The 22,352-nt window shown below is 42.1% G+C and overlaps 1 protein-coding gene and 1 non-coding gene across 9 annotated transcripts in view; both read left to right on the forward strand.

The window, feature by feature from the left end:
• MYPN (myopalladin) overlaps positions 1-22,352 on the forward strand; it is a 119,331-nt gene that overhangs the window by 38,219 nt on the left and 58,760 nt on the right. For all 8 annotated transcript variants that reach the window (XM_051823235.3, XM_051823234.3, XM_070057739.2 and 5 more), the window contains 2 exons: positions 17,578-17,753; positions 19,709-19,760. In XM_051823235.3, the coding sequence (XP_051679195.2) occupies positions 19,753-19,760 (8 nt within the window). In that variant the 5' untranslated portion in view covers positions 17,578-17,753; positions 19,709-19,752. The remainder of the gene's footprint in view (positions 1-17,577; positions 17,754-19,708; positions 19,761-22,352) is intronic.
• Positions 3,549-3,654, forward strand: LOC127484320 (U6 spliceosomal RNA). The gene has a single exon (XR_007911189.1). It is a non-coding gene; the product is annotated as a U6 spliceosomal RNA (small nuclear RNA).

Consider the following 22,352-nt stretch of genomic DNA (forward strand, 5'->3'; position numbering starts at 1 on the left):
AGAAATAAAGAGTGACTAGAGGGGAGCCCAGCAAAGCAGTGTATGGGGAAAAGTGTTGCAGGCTGAGGGAATAGAACTGGAGAAGCCCTTAGGCCACAAGCCTTCTGGGAGTTGAAGGAACTGATATTGCTGGATCACAAGGAGTGAAGAAGAAATGGTTTGACTGAAATCTAGAGAGGGAGTAGAGGCCAGATGCTGAGAGCCTTCTAGGACAGGCTACTCAAAGTGGGTCCCCCGAACAGCAGCATCAGTGTCACTTGGCACCTTGACAGAGAGCCAGTCACACAGGCTACATCTGGGACCCCTGAACCAGGATCTCCAAGGGTGAGGCCAACCACCTGTGTTTTAACAACTGCTGATAATTTGTTGAAGTGAAGCAATGAGTGCACAGGGGTTCACTGTTCTAGTCTCTCTGCTTTGTGTGCATTTGAAAATTTCCACAGTAAAAAAGTCCAAAATGCAATATTTTACCTATTTTAAAAGTTTTATATAAGTGGAATTATAATGTCTATATGCTTCTACTACTTGGATTTTTGCTCTAAAAAGAATATCCATGTTGTTGCTTGTAAACCTAATTCACTCCTTTTCATTGCTATATAGTATTTTACTGTAGGGATAGAGTATTATATTACTGATGTACATTTGGGTCATTTCTGATATATTTCCTAATATGAACATTATTATAAATGTTCTAATACACCAGGTGCATGAGTGTGTCTGGACATGGAATTGCTAGCAGTGTGTACAACCACAACTTTATAATAACACCAATTGGCTTTCCAAAGGAATTATTTCATTTTACATACTCACCAGCACTGTATAAGAATTTTGTTTGCTCTACATCATTGGCAATATTGACATCACTAGACTTTAATTTTTGCTAATCTAGTGGTTATAAATTGTTATCTTATATGGTTTTAATTTTCATTTCCATAGTTACTAATGAAGTTGTGGATTTTTCATATGTTTATTAACTGCTCAGGAGAGTTTATTTCCTGTGAAGGGCTTATTTATGTCTTTCATTGGTTTTTCTATTGCATTATTTGTTTTTGTGATGAATATTATGAAATTATCCTCTCTCAGTTTGATTTGTCATTATTTCCTCTATGATATCTTTTGACAACTGGATGTTCTTAACTTCAGTGTCTAATTCAATTTTAGTTTTTTGGACTTCATTTTCATAGTTTGTGTCTAATTTAAGAAAAAATATTCCTAATCTCAAAGGCATACATATTCTTATACACATCTTCTAAAAGTTTTATAATCTTGCCTTTCACATTCAACTTTTAATTGACTTAAGTTAATGTTTGTGTATGGTGTAAAAAAGAAACTCATTTCAGGGATTTTTTTTAGTTTTTAGGTTTTTTTTTAAGATAACCTCTTGTGCTAGCACCCGTTTATGGAAAAATATATCATTTCCCCATTGATCTGTAGTGTCAGCTCCTTCATAAAGTGAATTCCATGAATGCATTCTGGCCCCCTGCTCTTTTCCCCTGGTTTATTTATCTCATTACAACAGATGTTTTCATAGTTCTTGATTTGCAACTTTTTCATTTTAAGGATTTTGGGCTCTTCTTGGTCATTTTTTTTAAAAAAGATATTTATTTATTTTAAAGGTGGAGAGACAGAGGTATCTTCCATCTACTGGTTCACTCTCTAAATGGCTACAGTAGCTGGGGCTGGTCCAGGCTGCAGCCAGGAGCCTGAAACTCCATCCAGGTCTCTCACATGGATGGCTGGGGGCCCAAGTACTTGGGCCATCCTCTGCTGCCTTCCCAGGAACATTAGGAGACAGCTGGATTGGAAGCAGAGCAGCTGGGACTAGAACCTGTGCTCTGACATATGATGCCTGGCTTAGCTCACTGCACCATAATATCAGCCCCTCTTCTTGGTCTTTTCACTCTTTAATACCAATTTTAGAATCATCACATTCCACAAAATTTTTCAAAAACCTAGAGATTTTTGGAATCTCATTGAATCTGTGGACCAATGTAGGTAGAATCTTACATTTTTCATATAGTGAACATTCATATTCAGGAGTAGGGAGTTATTTCTGCATTTCTTTAGGTATTCTCAAATGTTTTTCAATAAAAAGTTATATGTAGTTTTTCACTAGGTCTTATAGATCTTTAATTAGCTTTATTCATAGGTACCTCATTTTTTAAAGATTTATTTATTTATTTAAAAGCAAGAGTTACACAGAGAGAGAGAGGGAGAGGCAGAGAGAGAGGTCTTCTATCTGCTGGTTCACTCCCCAATTGACCAGAGCTGTGTCAATCAAAGCCAGGAACCAGTAGCTTCTTTTGGGTCTCCCACATAGATGCAGGGGCCCAAGGACTTGGGCCATTTTCTACTGCTTTCCCAGGCCAAAGCAGAGAGCTGGATTGGAAGTGAAACAGCCGGGACTGGAACCGGTGCCCATATGGGATGCTGGCACTGCAGGCTATGGCTTAACCAGCTACACTACAACACTGGCCCATTTCCACATTTTAATCTTATATAAAACTTCATTCTAACTGGTCCTGTTTAGTAAGATAAAGATTTTTGAAAATCAGGTGGTGTTGTGGTATAGTGGGGAAAGCTGCCACCTGTGACCCTGGAATCCCATATGGATGCCGGTTTAATTCCTGGCTGCTCTACTTTCAATCTGCTGATGTATCTGGGAAAGCAGCAGAAGATGGCCCAAGTGTTTGGACCGCTACACTCATGTGGGAGACCGGGAAGAAGCTCCTGCTCCTGTCTTCAGCCTGGCCCAGCCCTGGCTGTTGCGGCTATTTGGATACTGAACCAGGGGATGGAAGATCTCCCTCTCTCTGTAACTCTGCCTTTCAAATTAATTAATTAATTAATCATTTTTAAAAGGTTTTTTAAAATCATTAATGAATACTGAATTTTATCAAACCTTTTTAATTGAGATTATCATTTTTTCTTTACTCTGTTAATATGATAAAGAATCATAACTTTATGACATTAAACCAACCTTGAATTCTTGGGATAAACACAATTTGTTCATAATCAATTATCTTTTTGAATATTTTTGGATTTGGTTTATTAATATTTTGTTGACAGCTTTTGTATTTTTGTTCCAATATGAAAATGGACTCAATTTTCTTTCTAATACTATTGTCAAAAGAGGATTGGTCTGAGCCCCAGTGTGACATTAAATCAGTGCGACTGGTATGGTCCTTAAGGCTACTTATGGTTTACATGTTTCTAATTGCATGTGGTATCCATTGTATCCATTCTGAATTAGCTATTTATTATTTTGAGTCTCACTCTTTTCTAGACCACGTTGCAAAGGAATTCCAAGATTTAAAATTTGATTAGATAAGGAAAATTCTACAAAAGAGATTGAGAAGTTACATCCTAACTGATAGAAAGAATGTAGAAACAGTCACACAAAGTTTCTTCAAAAAGAAATAAGTAGTCAATTACAGTGAATACTAATTACAGGTCAAGGAAGAGGAAACTGGAAAGCATCGTTTGATTTAATAACATGGAGGTCGTCAGTAGCCACTGAAAGAGCAGATTTGGAAAAATGGTGGGTAGCGCTTGCTTCAGCAGCACATATACTAAAATTGGAACGATACAGAAAGATTAGCCTGGCCCCTGTGCAAGGACTACATGCACATTTGTGAAGCGTCCCATATTTTTTGGATGATTTAACATTATTAAGCAACTTAGAAATGGACAAAGTTGAAATGGATGCAGTCAGAGCTAAATGTTGAAGAAGTCATAAATGACAGGAACTGGAACACATTTTATGAACGCTGCTGAATTCACTTCAAGCCTCCAAAGAATGAATAAAGAAAGAAAGATGATTTTTTTTAAAGAACCAGGTCATCTCGTGAGAGCTAAGAATCACAGGCAGCAACAGGGCAGACTTCCAAGGATGATTTCTGAGCCAGCAGCCTAAGACCATTTGTTGTTTCATCCCCACTTACCCAAGACCTCAAGTATAAGTAACTCTGATAATTATGATGAAATCAACTGCTACTTTATACCAATTGTGTAAAAAGAGATGTTTTGTAACTATTAAAATAATTTTGATTCAGTGTAAAAAAAAAAAAAGAATGATTGGTAGACACTGGCATTGTGGTGCCGCGGGTTAAAGTTCTGCCTGTGATGCCAGCGTCCCGTATGAGCTCCTGTTCGAATCCCAGCTGCTCCATTTCTGATCCATCTTTCTGCTGATGCACCTGGGAAAGCAGTGAAAGATGGCCCAAGTGCATGGGTGGGAGACCTGGAAGGAGTTCCAGGTTCCTAGCTTTGGCCTGGACCAACCCTGGCCCTGGCAGCCACTGGGTAGTGAACCAACGGATGGAAGGTCTCTCTCTCTCTCTCTCTCTCTCTGCTTCTCCCTCTCTGTAACTCTGCCTTTCAAATAAATAAAAATAAATTTAAACAAAGAATAAAGAAAAAGAAAAGAGTGATGGGGACAGAAAGAAGATTAGAAATGATTTAACAGTGAAAAGAAGATCATACTAAAATGGTAGAGTTTTCCCTTCCAACACTCCCAAAACATAACTGGAAAAAATATAGAATGTCATCTATATATCTGAAATGTTTACAAAGTCTCCAAATTTAGAAATCATATGGAGGGGACACATCCAAGCATGCGCAGTTTGGGAAGTCCTCTTTAAGACAATAATACAGGAGTGGGCGTTTGGCACAGCAGCTGAGATGCCCCCGCCCCACAGTATGCCTGCCCTGCTTCCAATTCCAGCACAGACTGAGAGCAGCAGGTGATGGCTCAAGAACTTGGCTGCCTGTCACCCACATGGGGAACCCAGACTGAGTTCCAGGCTCCTAGATTTGGCCAGGTCCAGCCCCAGCTGTTGAGGGCGTTTAGAGAGTGAACCAGTGGAACCAGTGGATGGAAGATCTATCTGTGCCTGACACCGTTTCTCTCTCTCTCTCTCTCTCTCTCTCTCTCTCTCTCTCTTTCTCTCCTCCCTTTTCAAATAAATAAATTGAAAAAAATTAAGGATAAATAATGCAAAACTTTGAATACACAGTTAGGCACAGAGCCTTGGAAGGGAGCCATGTGGGAGAGGAAGCCTGAAGTTGTTTTGGTTTCGTGAGAAATCTGCCTCTAAGCAGATGGAAACTGATTGACAGGGAAATTCAAAACCCAAATCATATCCCAGAGAGGAATGCTGTGGAGCTAAGGAAATCTGCTGAGTGTACTGCAGGCCCAGGGCGAAAGACAGGAAAGGGCCCCGGGGCTGTCAGGGTGATTCAGCTGCTGTGGTTCAGGTCAGGGCTTCCTGTTTCTCCTGCTTGACTGAACAACAAACACAGCCTTTGACACAGAAGGCAGAGCAGCAAATGCATGCTAGAGAGGCAGGGTGGCGTCCCAGAGAGCCTGCAGTAGCCAGCAGAACTGGGGAGCAACTGGTTCCCAGTGTCCGCCCTACCTGAACTCAGTCTGCCCCTCCCCAACAGCCACCAGAAACAACCTCCTGTAGCAGAACCAACACCCCTTAAAAAGCAAGAGTTCTTTTTTTTTAAAGAAAGTTCTTTTTTTAATAATCCATTTTTTTAAGATTTATTTTATTCATTTGAAAGAGTTTCAGAGAGAGGTAGAGACAGAGAGGTCTTCCATCTGCTGGTTCACTCCCCAAATGGCCGCAAAGGCCGGAGCTGTGCCAATCTGAAGCCAGGAACCAGGAGCTTCTTCAGGGTCTCCCATGTGGGTGCAGGGGCCCAAGCACTTGGGCCATCTTCTACTGCTTTCCCAGGCCACAGCAGAGAGCTGGATCGGAAGAGGAGCAGACAGGACTAGAACCCGCGCCGGTATGGGATGCTGGCGCTTCAGGCCAGGAAAAAACAAGAGTTTTAAACAGCCAAGGAAAGCTAACACTGCCAGAGGCTCCACGTTGAAGAAAAAGAATTTACTCTGAGAGATTTCACATAACAGAAGAAAGGAGGAGCAGATTGTTTGAAACAGCAGGATGGAAAGATTCAAGTCACTCACTCAACAACAGCAGGACCAGAAAATTCAGTACTGCACATTGTTCATTTGTTCAGTAACAATTCGTTCAGCACCATGAACTATTCCGAATACTTGATATTCACCAGTAAATAAAACAAAGTTTCCTGCCATGTCACATTTTTAGATGAAGTGGAGAACAGATAATAAACAATAAAAAGTAAATTAGGTAGTAGTTTAGTAATAAGTACAATAAGATACAGGAAAAGGACTTTTAGAAGAAGAGATTTCTTGTCACCCCTACCCAAAGTAACTTAATCTTTTTAAAAAGTTGTTTTAGGAATTGTTAGACCTTCACATTTATTCATATTCTCTTTCGTTTTATCTAAATTTGGCTGTGTAGTAAGGGGTGGCTTTGATGTCTTGGTATTAGCTGATTGTTTGTGCTTTTTAAAAAGTTACCAAGAAGTTGTGTATATTTATTTGTGTGTGTGTGTGCACATGTGCTCTCACTGACACCCCCCCTCCATGAGTGCAACATAGCCTTCAGACATGAAAACTTAAGTTTGCTCACTTTGCAGCAAATGGGACATGTACGATACCAACTTGTGTCACAAAATCCAACATAACTTTGAGCCCTCTTAGAAAACCTCTACTATCATCCTGTTGCCCAACAGACTCCAGCTGCCTTCTATGTTCCAGTCGTTATTCTCATGCACAGAGCGAACTGGAAATGTCAGCGAGTGGATTCATTGCCTTTTGGGCTGCATTTCAGGCTGTGGCTATTTCACATAAGACATCCAGCATTCCTATCCAGAGACTGGATAGGAAGTGGAGCAGCTGGGACTCGAACCGGTGCCCATAGGGGATGCCAGCACTGCAGGCAGAGGCTTCATCTGCTATGCCACAGTGCCAGCCCCAAGAAGTTCTATCTAAAAGACTGAGATAACTCTCTGTTTATTAGAGAAAGTACTTATTTGTTTTGAAATGACTATTTAAATTTATCAAATCAACAGAGTTCTATTGCTTAAAAAAGAAAAAAAATTAAAGAGCTGGTGAAAGGCAGTTCAAGCACAGCTCCTTTCTAGCACCCAAGCATTCTTGAAAAATGAAAATGAACTGTAATAATCCTAACTTGAGTTCATTCGTTTAACATTCATGCAACAAACCCCATCTTGAGCAGAGATGATACACCACGTCCTGAGCTCTGTATGAGATAAATAGGGATACATAAAACAAATGTGATCATCTGTGCCCTTGTGATATTTATTGTTCAGTGAGAGAGAGACGTTAAACAAATAAGCCTACAAATAAATATATAATGATAAATGATGTGTAGGTTCTGTGAAGGGAAAGAACAGGGCATTAGTGGTGGAGAATAATAGAAGGTAAGATAGGGACTTTGGAAGGGGTGGGGTAAGGGTAAAGGGAAACTCTGAGTAATCATTCTTTTAATGAGCATTAGTACTGATGAGTCAGTATAACACATTCAAATTGCATTAAGTTTTAATGTGCTGAATCAATGAGTCACAATATTTATCCAAGGCATATTTTCGATGAAATAGTAACCTAACAGCAGAATGGTGATATGCAGCCAGAAAGTCCAGGTAAATCAGAAAAATGGGTCTCTGTAGTGTCTTCCATCCCCAGGCCAGCAGCCAGGTTAGCAGATCTGGCTGGCTGCTGTGGTGATCCAAGGTGGGTGGGACCTGCCCCATGCCCCCATGTCATTGGCTCATTTCTGCTGAGCCCGTAACCTCATCTGGCTCCTGCTGCCCTTCTGGAAGTGTCCTGATGATCTGGTGTTCTGCAGACCTGCGCTGGTCAGGGCGTGTCTGTGAAAGCATTAGAACGTGGGAGCTGTTTGAGGAAGAGCACGTTTCCTCTGCACCCCTACACGTCTTCAGAGTGCCGGTAGTGCCTTTTTGGAAGCCTGCCTGACCCGTGTGTTACTTCTCAGTGGGGCACGGTGTTAAAGCCAGGGTGACTGTGACTGGTCGATTTTGGGGGCCTAGTTGAACCCATCCTGGCAATCCAAGAAAGGGCAGAAACACTTCTGACAGACAGTTTGGGCGTTGCAGTCACGCCACTCACCTTCTTCTGGTCACTGGATTGTTCATAGATGTTTCCACTCTAATTTGGGTCAGGATGAAAAATCCTTTTTTCTTTTTTTTTTTAAAGATATATTTATTCATTTTAAAGGCTGAGTTACAGAGAGACTGGATAGGAAGTGGAGCAGCTGGGACTCGAACCGGTGCCCATAGGGGATGCCAGCACTGCAGGCAGAGGCTTCATCTGCTATGCCACAGTGCCAGCCCCAAGAAGTTCTATCTAAAAGACTGAGATAACTCTCTGTTTATTAGAGAAAGTACTTATTTGTTTTGAAATGACTATTTAAATTTATCAAATCAACAGAGTTCTATTGCTTAAAAAAGAAAAAAAATTAAAGATTTATTTATGGCATTGTAAAAAAAAATAAAGTAAAAAAAAAAGTAAAGCTGCTGCATTTGACCCCAGCATCCTATATGGGCTCCAGTTCAAGTCCCAGATGCTCCACTTCCAATCCAGCTCCCTGCTAATGGCTTGGGAAGAGCAGCAGAAGATTGTCCAGGTCTTTGGGCCCCTGCACCCACGTGGGAGATCTAGAGGAAGGTCCTGGCTCCTGTCTTCAACCTGGCTAGGTGCTGGCCATTGAGGACTTTTGGAGAGAGAATCAGGAGATGGAAGACCTCTTGCTCTCTCTTTCTGTCTCTGTCTTTAATTCTTTCAAATAAATAAATGCTTTTAAATAATTTTTTAAAGATTTATTTAATTTGAAAGGCAGAGATATAGAGAAAAAGAGAGAGAGAGACCAAGAGAGAGACACACAGAGAGAGAGAGAGAGAGAGAGAGAGAATCTCCATTCACTCGTCAATCCCCCAAATGGCTGCACTGTCCAGGGCCGGGCCAGGCTGAAGCCAGGAGCCAGGTACTTCCTCCTGGTCTCCCATGCGGGTGCAGGGCCCAAGAAACTGGGCCATCCTCCACTGCCTTCCCGGGTGCACCAGCAGAGAGCTGGACCAAGGTAGAACAGCCAGGACTCGAACTGCTGCCCACATGGGAAGCCAGCACCACAAGTGGAGGCCCAACCCTCTATGCCACAGTGTTGACCCTAATAAATAAATCTTCAAAAAAGAAGAAGAAGAAGAAGAAGACTTATTTGAAGGGCAGAGGCCAGGGGAGGAAAGAGAGAGAGACAGAGAGAATCTCCATCCACTGGTTCACTCCCTAAATGGCCACAACAGCCAGAGTTGGACTAGGCCAAAGCCAGAAGCCTGGAACTCCATTCAGGTCTCCCACATGCATTGCAGGGGCCCAAGCACTTGGGTCTTCCTCTGCTGCCTTTGTCAGGTGCATTAGCATGGAGCTGATAGGAAGCAGAGCAAGCAGGTCTCAAACCAGCATTACCATAAAGAATGCTGCTGTTGCAAACAGCCATTGAACCTACGGCACTGAAACACCAGCCCTCCAAATATTATTAAAGAATAGACGACTTAGAACTACTTGCAACTCTGTTTTCTTTTTTTTTTTTCAGTTTCCTTTTATTTCCCTCTAGAATCCCAAATAATAAGCCACTGGTTCTCAAATATTTTGTTCCCAGATCCCTTTACAGCCCCTTAAAAATCACCAAGGCCCCAGGGAGGTTGTATTTATGTGAGATGTAATGATTTATCATATTAGTAATTAAAACTAAGAATTGTTTTAAATACTTATTCATTCTGAAAAATAATAAACATGCTAGCATAAGATATTTTGTGACAGTTTTATGAGAATAGTAGCATTGTTTGACATTTTTGCAAATCTCTTTGGTTTCTAGATCAACAGAAAACAGCCAGATTCTCATATTTGCTTCTGTGTTCAGTTTGTTAATCTATGTTGTTTGGGTAGAAGTGAATAAAATAAATCCATTCTTACAAACATATGTAGTCAGAAACAGAGGAGTGTTTTAAAAGTTTTTCAGAGTATTGTGGCTAGCTAGCAGTTTTTGTTTTTTTTTTTAATAGGTTAGTAACAATGTGAAATCTGAAACCATACCAATGAACTTGCATAGTCCCCTATGCTAAAACCCATTGATCTGTCTTGAATTTTGGATGGATAACATTATGTATTAGTTATTCTGAAAAAAAGAGTCATTCAGGGGCCAGTATTGTGGTGCAGCAGGTTAAGCGTTAAGTGCCCCACTCCACGACACTGGCATCGCATACTGGAGCGTTCATCAGAGATCCTGCTGCTCTGCTTCATTCATATCCAGCTCCCTGCTAGTGTGCCTGGGAAAGCAACATGATGACCAAGTGCTTGGGCCCTTGCACCCTCAGGGGAGACCTGGATGGAGCTCTAGGCTCTTGACTTGCCCCGGACCAGCCCCGGCTATTGTGACCATTTGGGGAGTGAATCAGCAGATAAAACCCTCTGTCTGTGTCTCCTCTCTCTCTCTCTCACTCTGCCTGTCAAATAAATATTTATTAAAAAAAAAAAAAGATTTGAGAGGCAGAGTGACAGAGGGAGAAACAGAGAGAGAGAGGTTTTTCATCTGCTGGTTCACTCCCCAAATGGCTGCAATAGCCAGAGCTGGACCCAAGTGAAGCTAGGAACCAGGAGCTTCTTCTGGGTCTCCCACACTGGTGCAGGGACCCAAGCCCTGAGGCCATCTTCCACTGCTTTCCCAGGCCATTAGCAGGGAGCTGGATTGGAAGTGGAGCAGCTGGGACTCGAACTACCGCCCATATGGAATGCAGAGGCATAACCTGTTATGCCATAGCACTGGCCCCAGTCTTTTTTTTTTTTTCTTTTAGTGAGTAATGCAGATCTTCCAAAAGGCAACCTATTTTACTATGTAATATCAAAAAATCATATTTCTTCATATCACTGAATTTCCTAAAATGTCTTTCAGTATTGGGAAACCCAAAACTCCCTGTGAGGAATAAATTTTTCTATTTTTTTTCATGAAAGCTCAAATTTTTTCATTGACAACAAATGCTATTAGTCATTTTTACCTGAAGTGACAGGTTTATTTCCTTCATTTTTGACGAAACGTTGGCTGAATATCCACATCTAAATAACCATAATTTGTCTGTAAGTCATTTTCCCAAGGTAAAATGTTTCATACATTTAGCAGCTAGTTCAGCCTTCAACCCAAACAGTCACACAAGCCCTTATCCGTAAGGAGCAGAAATGCTTCATGCTACTCCTATTTCACCACCCGGATTATTAAAAAGACAGACATGGACTCAAAGTTGAGGTTTGATAAAAGTCCTGATTTTTACTGCTTCATCAGGACATTTTTCAGTGGAACTGGATTCTTTCTTCCTATTGCAGTGTGATGGGGAGCACAATGACTACTCATCAGTCTGGAGACAGAGCTTTCGTTTGTGTTGCTAAAGCACCAGCAGTTTTACCCACTGTGGCTTTTGCACCATCAGTGTAAATGTCAACACAGTGAAAGGGCAAATAATCTGAGCATTATACGAATGTAGCTTTGTCTCCACAGAATGCAAAGTACACTTTGACACCACTGTAATATGCTTATACTGCTATTGCTTGCTATGGCTACTGTTAGCTAGTGACTTCCTGTTCTGTGAGATGGTCGTTTAGCAACCTACACTGAACCAGCCTCTACTAATTCCTTTTTTCATTGCCTCAATGTAATCATATCACACTATTGTTGTTAAAACTATTTAATGTTTACCTGCTTGTTATTACGTAAATACTATTCATGACCAAGCCTAGTAGGTAAAATAAGTATTTCCTTGATTTACAGTCCCCTCTCAGTCTCAGCAGGAGATTGATTCCAGGGTCCCCCCTGGATACAACATCCACAGATGCTGAAGTCCCTTATATAAAATGTTACAGTATTTGCACATAACCTGCACCTATCCTCCCTGTGCTTTTTTAATTTTTAAAATGAGAGGCAGAGATAAAGATAGAGAAAAATAAACAAACAGACTGCACCCCTATCTGCTAGTTCACTCCCCAAATGCCTACAACAGCTGGGGCTGAACCGAGGCTGAAGCTGGAAACTCCATGCAGTTCTCCTATTTCGGTGGTAGCAACCCAATAACTTGAGCTATCACCACTGCCTCCCTGGGTCTGCACTGGCAAGAAGCTGGCAGAATCAGGACATGGAGACAGGTACTAAACCTAGGTACTGTGATGGAGCAGGTAAAGCTGTCACCTGCAGTGCCGGCATCCCATATGGATGCCGATACAAGTCCCAGCTGTTCCACTTCTGATCCAGCTCTCTGCTATGGCCTGGGAAAGCAGTAGAAGATGGCTCAAGTCCTTGGGCACCTGCACCCACGTGAGAGACCCGGAAGAAACTCCTGGCTCCTGGCTTAAGATCGGTGCTTCTCCAACCTCTGTAGCCATTTGGGGAGTGAACCAGCAGATGGAAGATCTCTCTCTCTCTCTCTCTCTCTCTCTCTCTCTGCCTGTGCCTCTCTAACTCTGTATTTCAAATAAACAAATAAATCCTAGGGGAAAAAAAAAGTACTCTGATAAGAGATGCAGGCATCCTTATAGGCCTCTTAACCCTAGGCTAATGCCCAGTTCCTCCCATATATTTTAAATCATCTCTAAGTTATTTACAATGCCTGATACAGTGTGAATACTACATAAATAGTGATACTGTGCTGTTTGGGGAATAATGACAAAAAAGATGTATATGTTTAGTACAGAAGCAATATTTTTCCTGCATATTTTTTAAAGATTTGCTTGCTTTGATTTGAAAGAGAGAGAGAGCGAGAGCGAGAGAGAGAGCGAGAGAGAACCATCCACTGGTTCACTCCCCAGATGGCTACAATAGCCAGGGTCTGGGCCAGGCCAAAACCAGAAGCCAGGAGCTCCATCCGGGTCTCCCATATTTATAAAATGTGAGTTTTTTTTATCATTATTTGGTCTTCGAACAAGTCCATCAAACACATGTTTTCTGAGTGCCTACCATGTACCAAGGCACTGTAGTAGGTGCTGAGTTACAGCTAATAGGGTCCTTTCATGGACTTTACCATGTAGTAAGGGGAGCAAACAACAACCATGTCAACAAACAGATAACTTCTGGAAGGATAAGTGCTATGAAAGTAACAATGCAATAGAACCACCCAAGGTAAGTGGTCACATTAGGAAGGAGGTGAGAGAATGTCTCTTCGAGGAGCTAACATCGAAGCTGAGACTTCTCTTTGTAACCCTCTGGGGGAAGAGGTTTTGAGGAAGCACAAAAATCCCAAAGTGAGGATCAGCTTAAGGTGTTCACAGAACAGAAAGCAGAACACTGTGGATGGACACAATGGAGGGAAGAGGGGTGGGAGATGGAGTCCATAAGTCAAGGTTGGAAAGGCAAATTAGGATGCTGTCCCAAACAGAGGCGACTGAAACTATGCGAGGAGATAAGATTGACAGAGGAGAGAATGTATCCATAGAAAATTGCAGGGCCAGTACTGTGGCCTAATGAGTTAAGTCACTGCCTGCAGTGCCAGTACCCCTGCTGGGCAGCAGTTTGAGTCCCGGCTCCTCTACTTCGAATCCAACTCCCTGCTAAAGTGCCTGAGAAAGCAGCAGCAGATGGCCCCTGCACACATGTGGGAGACCTGGATGAAGCTCCTGGCTCCTGGCTTCAGCCTGACCCAGCCCTGACTGTTGCAGCCATTTGGAGAGTGAACAAGCAGTTGGAAGATATTCTCTCTCTCTCTCTCTCTCTCTCTCTCCCTCTCTCTCTCTCTCTCTCTTCCTGCCCCCTTCTCTGTAACTCTCCCTTTTAAATAATTAAATCTTTTAAAAAAAGAAAAAGAAAATTGTGCTAGATGCTGTGGACACTGCCAAAGCTTATAAAGGTGCTCTCCCTACCTCCAAAGAATGGATAATCTAGTAAGATTGGTGAGACAAACTTTCAAAGCAGAGAATGATAGAAGATAGTATATAATCAAGTTGTGCATCACATAGTACAGGGTGTTTTTTTTTTTTAATGAAATTAGAAAATGTAACAATCCCTGAGAATTGGTGGTGAAACGTAGCTCTGTGTAGGAAGTGACATTTGAACCAGATTTCGGTAGATGAGTTATATCTGCAGTCACTGAAAGAGGAAGTGACTCTCAGAAAGCACAAGCAGAGACATGAATTGTGGGGGTGACCATGACAAATCTGGGAAACAGCAGAGAGCACTTGACTGTTGCGAAGTAGTTGAATAAGTGGGTTTACTAAAATGTGCTTTAGACTCTTGCTTCAGAGATGGTAGGAGGGGCTCATTAAAGCACTGAGCAGTTAGATCTGAAATTACAGTAAAGATTAGCAACTGTCAGGACTCCTTGATTTCTGAGATCGAATACTTGTGATACCTTCCCAGTTAATGCATTTTTATTGTGTTGATTAATAATTGTTGCTTCCAAAAGTGAATACGACATAAAGGAGGTCGACTGAGACAGCTTGCTGCTGTCTGCTCATCTATCTGAATGTATCTTACTTTTTGTCCCCCCTATCTGTTTCCTAGCACTGCTGTAATAAGTTACCACAGATGGCTGGCTTAAAACAACAGAAGTGTATTGTCTCACAGTTCTAGAAGCTGGAAGTCTATAATTAAAGTGTCTCCAGGGCCATGCTCAACCTGAGCCCCTGGGTGGAATCTTCTCGCCTCTTTTAACTTCTGGCTGGGGCTGCCCCTCCTCGCTGTACCTTGGCCACAGCTGCATTCCCCCAGTCTCTGTCTGTGGTGGCACACTGCCTTCTCTCTGTGAGTCTCTCTTTCCAAAAGGACTCAGTACTTTTTGGATTAGAGCCCACCCTAAGGTTCTCATTTTAATGTGATTATATTTGCAAAGATTGTTTCTGAATAAAGCAATATTCATAAGAACTGGGGCGATGATTTCAACTTATCTTCTTGAGGGATGTAACTGAACCTGTAATACCCCATTTCTTCCAGAGAGCTACTACCTTATATGCACTATTTGTTTTACCTTCCTGTTAAATTTTAAATATATATCTTGTGTTATTTCCATAAGTGTATAATTATCTTTCTCAGTCTCTTTTTACAGCTGAATAATGTTCAACTATGTGGCCATACCATGGTTGTTTGCATCAGTCTCCCAATGAGGGACACCTGAATTGTGTCCCATCTTTTACTATTTCAATGAATGGCCAATGACAAATGTAGTATATTGTCATTTTATGTATGTGCAGGTGTATATGTACAACAGACTCCCACAAGTGGGATTGTTGGGTTCAGAGATAAACACATTCGTACCTATGAAAGTTACTTTTCATAGGGGTTATTTTACACTACTGTTAGCTATGTATGAGACTGGCTAAACTTCTAGACTTAATGTCAATCATTTATGCAAAAATTTCCATTTAACATTAATGTCCATTTCTCTTATATACCTGCATGTTTTTAAACATTATATACATTTATATATACTTTATGCAAACCTTTGGTCTAAAAAACTGTGCTATAGTAAACATTTCTGACTTAAAATGTAAAGCATTAAAATTAAATGCCATAGGGGCCAGCACTGTGGTGTAGTGGGTAAAACCGCCGCCTGCAGTGCCGGCATCCCATATGGGCGCTGGTCCAAGTCCCGGCTACTGCACCTCCTATCCAGCTCTCTGCTGTGGCCTGGGAAAGCAGTAGAAGATGGCCCCAGTCCTTGGGCCCCTGCACCCGCATGGGAGACACAGAAGCAGCTCCTGGCTCCTGGTTATAGATTGGCGCAGCTCCAGCCACTGTGGCCATCTGGGGAGTGAACCAGTGAACCAGTGGATGGAACACTTTCTCTCTCTCTCTCTGTCTCTCTCTCTCTTTCTCTCCTTCTTTCTCTGTGTAACTCTGACTTTCAAGTAAATAAACAAATCTTTAAAAAAATAAAATGCCATAGCCTATAGGAACATACTTCATTTAGGTTATTTGCTGGGATTGGGCCACTTCTGGGAGGATGTGGCCCATTCTCCTTACTCTGATGACTCAAGTAACAGAAAAAAATTAACTTTAATTTTGTTAGACAAAATGCAGAGGGAGAGAGTAAATTCAACTTCACAAACTTTGATTACCTGTTAGATTCTAAGTCAGCCAGTGTAGCCCTCATTTAATGAATACCATAGAGAGCTGGAAGTTATTTTAATAGAAGCTAAATTCAACCGGCGCCGCGGCTCACTAGGCTAATCCTCCACCTTGCAGCGCCGGCACACTGGGTTCTAGTCCCGGTCGGGGCGCCGGATTCTGTCCCGGTTGCCCCTCTTCCAGGCCAGCTCTCTGCTGTGGCCAGGGAGCGCAGTGGAGGATGGCCCAAGTACTTGGGCCCTGCACCCCATGGGAGACCAGGAGAAGCACCTGGCTCCTGCCAAAGGATCAGCGCGGTGCACCGGCCGCAGCGGCCATTGGAGGGTGAATCAACAGCAAAGGAAGACCTTTCTCTCTGTCTCTCTCTCTCTCACTGTCCACTCTGCCTGTCAAAACAAAACAAAAAATAGAAGCTAAATTCCACATCACAGACCTTGCTTTTCATGGTTACTGTACTTTCTTTCTTTTTTTTTTTTTTAAGGTTTATTTATTTATTTGAAAGTAGTGTTACACAGAGAGAGGAGAAGTGGAGAGAGAGAGAGAGAGAGAGGTCTTCCATCTGCAGGTTCACTCCCCAATTGGCTGCAATGGCCAGAGCTGTGCTGAACCGAAGCCAGGATCCAGGAGCTTCTTCAGGGTCTTCCATGTGGGTGCAGGGGTCAAAGGACTTGAGCCATCTTCTACTGCTTTCCCAGGCCATAGCAGAGAGCTGGCTAAGAAGTGGAGCAGCCGGGACTAGAACTGGCGCCCACATGGGATGCCGGTACTTCAGGCCAGGGCATTAACCCACTGTGCCACAGTACCGGCCCCTGTACTTGCTTTCTCATCCATCTCCTTTATATTCAGTTGTGTCATTTATTATTTTTTTTCAATGTCTTTTTTTAACTTTTATTTAATGAATATAAATTTCCAAAGTACAGCTTATGGATTACAGCGGCTTCCCCACCCCCCATAATTTCCCTCCCACCCGCAACCCTCCCATCTCCTGCTCCATTATTATTATTATTATTATTATTTGAAAGGCAGAGCAATAAAGACACACAGAGAGGCACAAAGAGCTATCTTTCATCCACTGGTTCACTCCCCAAAAGCCTGCAACAGCTGGGGCTGGACTAGGCTGCAGCTAGGAGCCAGGAACTCCACCTGGGTCTCCCACAAGGGTTGCAAGGAGCCAAGTACTTGGGCCATCCTCTGCTGCCTCCCAGTGCATTAACAGGAAACTAGAAGGGAAGCAGAAGCAGAATTTGATCCCAGGCCTTCCGATATGCGATGCAGGAGTCCCAGGCAGTGGCTTAACCCACGGTGCCACGGTGCCACTGTACCCTCCCCTGGTCCTATCATTCTCAAGAGGAACCATCTCTATTTCCCTGATAGGCTGTCAATGGGGTTTGAATACTATAAACTCTTCTTGTTACAATCAGGTAATGCCAGAACGATGGATTATTTAATGTTCTAATTGTAAACTGAGTTTTGTCACAGTTTTCTTCTTAGGAACCATCTGGAGCCACCTACTATAAGCCTCATGTTTTAGTTGTGATAAATGGCTCTATCTCCTTCCTTGCAGGTGGTACTGTGAAGGCAAGGAACTCGAGAATTCCCCAGATATTCAGATTGTCCAGGCAGGAAATCTGCACTCGCTGACCATTGCTGAAGCCTTTGAAGAGGACACAGGACGCTACTCCTGCTTTGCTTCTAACATCTATGGGACAGATTCAACTTCTGCTGAGATTTATATAGAAGGTAAAGCAAAATACTCTGGGAACATAACCCTTACTAGTAAGACATGTGGTTATAATACATGACATCTACTGAGGGCTTCCTCTACCATACATTCTCCCAGGCAGTGGGGTTATAGCAATGAACCGAGTAGATGAAATGATGAATCCCTAGGTTTATGTACTGATGAATTTACTTTGTAGGAGAGACCAAAAATAAGTAAGATAAATACACGACAGGTGTAGATAAACACTACGGAAGAAAGAGGAAGCAAGAGACAAGGATGTGTAGTGCCTTCCTTCTGTATGTGTGTGCATATGTGTGTGTTAGCTGTACTTTTAGAGTGACCAGGGAAGACCTCATTAACCAGGTGACATTTAAATGAAGACCAGGTTGAAGTGAGGGAGCGAGCCAACAAGGAGATTCAAGAGAAAAGCACTCTGGACAGAGAAACCATCAGACTCCGTGGCCTTGAGCAGAGAGAATGCTCGTCTTAAGGCACAGAGATGAGCCAGTGTGGCCAGAATGGACCAAGCAAGGACGAAACTATCAAGAGATGAGGTGTGACGTTTGAGAGGGATGTAGATGGGGAAGAGGCAGGTGAACAGATCATCTAAGTCCTTGTAGGTCACTGGAAAACTTTTCCCTCTTCTCACGGAAACGGAAAGTACTGGTGGGTTCTGAGCATAGGCATTACATCATCTGACTGAGCTTTTTTTTTCCCTAAAGATTTATTTATTTATTTATTTATTTGAAAGTTAGAGTTACAGAGAGGGCAAGGCAGAGGCAATGAGAGAGAGGTCTTGGATCCACTGGTTCACTCCCCAAGTATTTGGACCATCTTCTGCTGCTTTCCCAGGCACATTAGCAGGGAGCTGGATCAGAAGTGGAGCAGTAGGGACTCAAACTGGCGCCTGTATGGGATGCGGGTAGCTGCAGGCAGCAGCTTTACCTGCTACACCACAGCGCTGGCCTCTGACTTAGCTTTTAACAGAGTCATTCTTGCTACTGATGGAGAATAAACTGCAGAGTTAGGTTAAGAGAATAGAGACAGTTGGGCGCATTGGAAAGGCACTTATTGCACCAAACTTACAAGATTGATTTTAGAGAAGAAATCAACTTATGTTTCTTATACATCTGTCTACCATTTTGTCCATGTTTTAATTATCCTCTGAACTTTTCTGGGACTATTCATTAGCACTTTTTTTTTTTCACCTAAAACACCTTAGATATGCCTTGGGTTTTAACACTTACATGCTATTCTTATGGTACAAGTGCTCATTTACCAGCCAGCTTGTAAAACCAGGATTATCTTATTCTTTATATTTGTCTCTAATATCATACATAATGCCAAGTACATAGTGTGAATGTGTTAAATATTTATTGAATAAATGCAAGAGTAGCAATGTGTTGTATGTTTTTATCCTCAAATTTTTGGAGTGCAAAAAATACTTCCAGATTTAGCTCTATTATTTCTTCCTGGAATTTGCTATCTTGAGAAGTAAATCCGGAGTCAAGGCTCTACTAACAGTGCTGAGATTGGATTGCTGGTTTTTTTCCTTTGTGACAACAGGACTTCAAACACCCCCACTCCCAAGATATGGTATCACTTATTAATATTAGGACAGGACGGAAGAGCATCCACCTACACCTACAATGTTGGGAATCCAGTGTCATCCCTCTTTTATTCAATCTGTGTAGGTCAAGAACAGGAGGACTTGGGAACACCAGCGAGGGTCTGCAGAGACTGCTCTGTTAGTCCGAAGGCATTAGTAGGTGTTTTACGACAACACTGAGAAGTTGGACTGATTAATTTGAACTCTGTCATTAACCAAGTCACATGACCTTGAGCAGTTCCTTCAACTTCTTAGGGTCGATTTCATCTCTAAGTCTATGACTCCATAGGTCTTCAGAGGTCTAGGGACTGGTTTAAGAAATCGTCTTCTTAAAAATCTCATGTCTTGTTTTTATATTTCCAGGGGTTTCTTCTTCTGACTCAGAAGGGGACCCTAACAAAGAAGAGATGAATCGGTAATTCTCGTTTTCTATCTTATGGCCTTAGCATCCTCAGATTGTGAGAAAGCTAGCAATTGGTTACAAAAACTTGAAGAAGGTGACTTTAGGGTATTATCTCAAGAAATACAAATTGAGTTGATTTGGAAAAGACTCTGCTTCTCTTGTTTAAGTCTTCCCTAGCAGATGAATTTATATGTTCCCAATATTTTAAAAATGAAGTATATACTATGAAATATCATTATACTTATATCTACAGAATGAAAAATAAGCAATCAAGTGACTTTAAAAATTTATATTTTCTGACTAAACAATAGTACTCATAAAAACTTAAAACCTGGTGATCCTGAATGTTTTATGTATGTACATGTGTGTATGTATGCATATATAATTTAGATTATTTACTACTGTTTAATATCATATAATAATTTTATATGTATATATAAATGAGAAATCTGGGAAAGTCATAACCACTTTGCTAGACACTGAACGAGTTATTTCCATCCATTTGTTACCTTCCACAACCATTGACTGAGCACCTGCTCACCCCAGGCGCTGTTCTAGATTTACTGGATACCCAGAAAAATCAGATGCTTCCTGCCTTTAAGAGGCTCACAGTCTAATAAAGGGAAATGTATATATCAAGTATTGCAAGAAATGCATATAGACAGCAAGAATAATACAGAGTAATAGGCTATGATGACATACACAAAGTATGTAAGACTTAGCACAAACAACTATTCATTGGGTGGGAGGAAGAAAGAGATCAGGAAAGGCCTCACAGGGTTGGTGACCCTAAGCTGGGTCTTCAAAGGACAGCAGGCAGACACCCCCAGTGCAAGGGAGGAAATGCCTTCCAGGCAGATAAGACACGGGCTGGGAACCAGACACAGAGTAACCATTCCTCCAGACCACCTGCCACAGTGGCAGTATTTGGAGGAGCTGTTCACTCTCTGTATATTCTGTCTTTCCCTGAAGAGGGTAAACTTCTTGAGGGCAGATTCTTCTTATTCTTCAAATACCTTGGCATGTGCCTACCTTGAAGAGATGACTCATTCTCAGATCTTGTGCGGATGTGGACAATCATCACCAGAGTAAATAATTTTCCTTTACCTTCATTCCTTGTCATTGTCCTGGCCTTGGCTCAATTCTTTCTTTCCTGCCTTTTATGCCACTGATCTCCTTACAGATCTTCCTATCTGCTCTGGCCTCTCCCTCTTTTTCACAGCCTCCAAACTGCAGCCAATTATTTTCTGAAAGATCAATCTAGTCCTATCACTTTGCTAATTTAAAAAAATTTATTATTTACATAAAAACAAAATCAAACACGAATCAACTTATTTTTAATCTTAGCACAGCCTACTCACAAAGCCTTATTCAGTGGAGTATCAACATAGCTTTCCTGTCCCCTCCTCCATTCCCCACTTCAGACTGTCTACACTGCTTACTACATTCCAGGAATATGTGGTTCATTTTCACCTGTCATTCGAGCTGTTCACTTTGCTAGGAATGCCCTGTCTCCTTCTTTGCCTATTGATCCTTCAAAATCCAGCCTAAATGTTCTCCCTCTTTGTGTTCTACAAGATTCTCTCTATTGCACACTCATCACGCCTTCCTCAAAATTCCCATAATGTGTTACAGAACTAAGAAGCATGAATTATGATATACAAGTATAATTAAGCAAAAATTTCCATTTATTTATTTGCTTTAAATCTACTTATAATTGTTAGGATTTAGCTTTGGTTGTGTGTAATAGAGATCTGACTGAACTATGATTTAAGCTGCCTATTTACATAAGAATCTAGATTTGTCTTGCAAAACAGCTCTAGGTTCCACTAGGTTCCAGTCTGCTTCCAGCTTTCTGCTTCATCTCATGCTAAGATGTGATCCTCAACTTCTTAGTCTGAGATAGGGAGACATAAAGGACACGCCTAGCCCCTTTTTAATATCCTCTGTCTTAAAATGCGTGTATCACTCTCCCACGTGGCCCAAGACCAGAAAGGAGTCGTGCTGCCACACCCAGCTGCAGCGAGGGCTGGAGATGCAGTCTCTCATCCGAAGTAGGAAAGCAAGCTTTGGAGACGCCGACAGGCTCGGCCTCATGATGTAATTGTATTTCTGAGACCCATTCTGTCTGGCCGGGGAGAAATGCAGTGGCCCTTTCCTCCCACCGCCATTGCTCAGAGATCCTTGGGGTATGTACTGAGCAGTGTGGGAGCAAGTACCATTTGGAGCACCTTACATGGATTATCTCATTTAACTGTGTCAGAAACCCCACAGGCTAAGAATGATTACTTCCCTGGGTCCAAGGCCAGAAAGGTGAGGCAGACAATGTTACCCAGACCAAACAAAGGGAGCCCTCTGTCCTTGGCCATCTACCCCCACAGATAGACTGCCAATCTCAAGTTCCCTCCAAGTCCAGCGCATGTTGCTTTCTTTCATGCTTATGTCCTGACTTAGTGAGCAAGACGAGGGCCCTTTCCCCAGACAGGTTGCCATGGCCTCTGGGCTCGTCATGTTCTCCAGCAAGATCCAAAGACCACTCTCTTCTCCGCACCGACCCTAAAATAACCTCACCTCCGTAGCTTTCTCAAGAAGACTTCCTGATTC

Source organism: Oryctolagus cuniculus, chromosome 15 (assembly GCF_051225735.1).
Source record: "Oryctolagus cuniculus isolate XC-2025 breed Fujian yellow rabbit chromosome 15, ASM5122573v1, whole genome shotgun sequence".
In the NCBI taxonomy this organism is placed as follows: Eukaryota; Metazoa; Chordata; class Mammalia; order Lagomorpha; family Leporidae; genus Oryctolagus; species Oryctolagus cuniculus.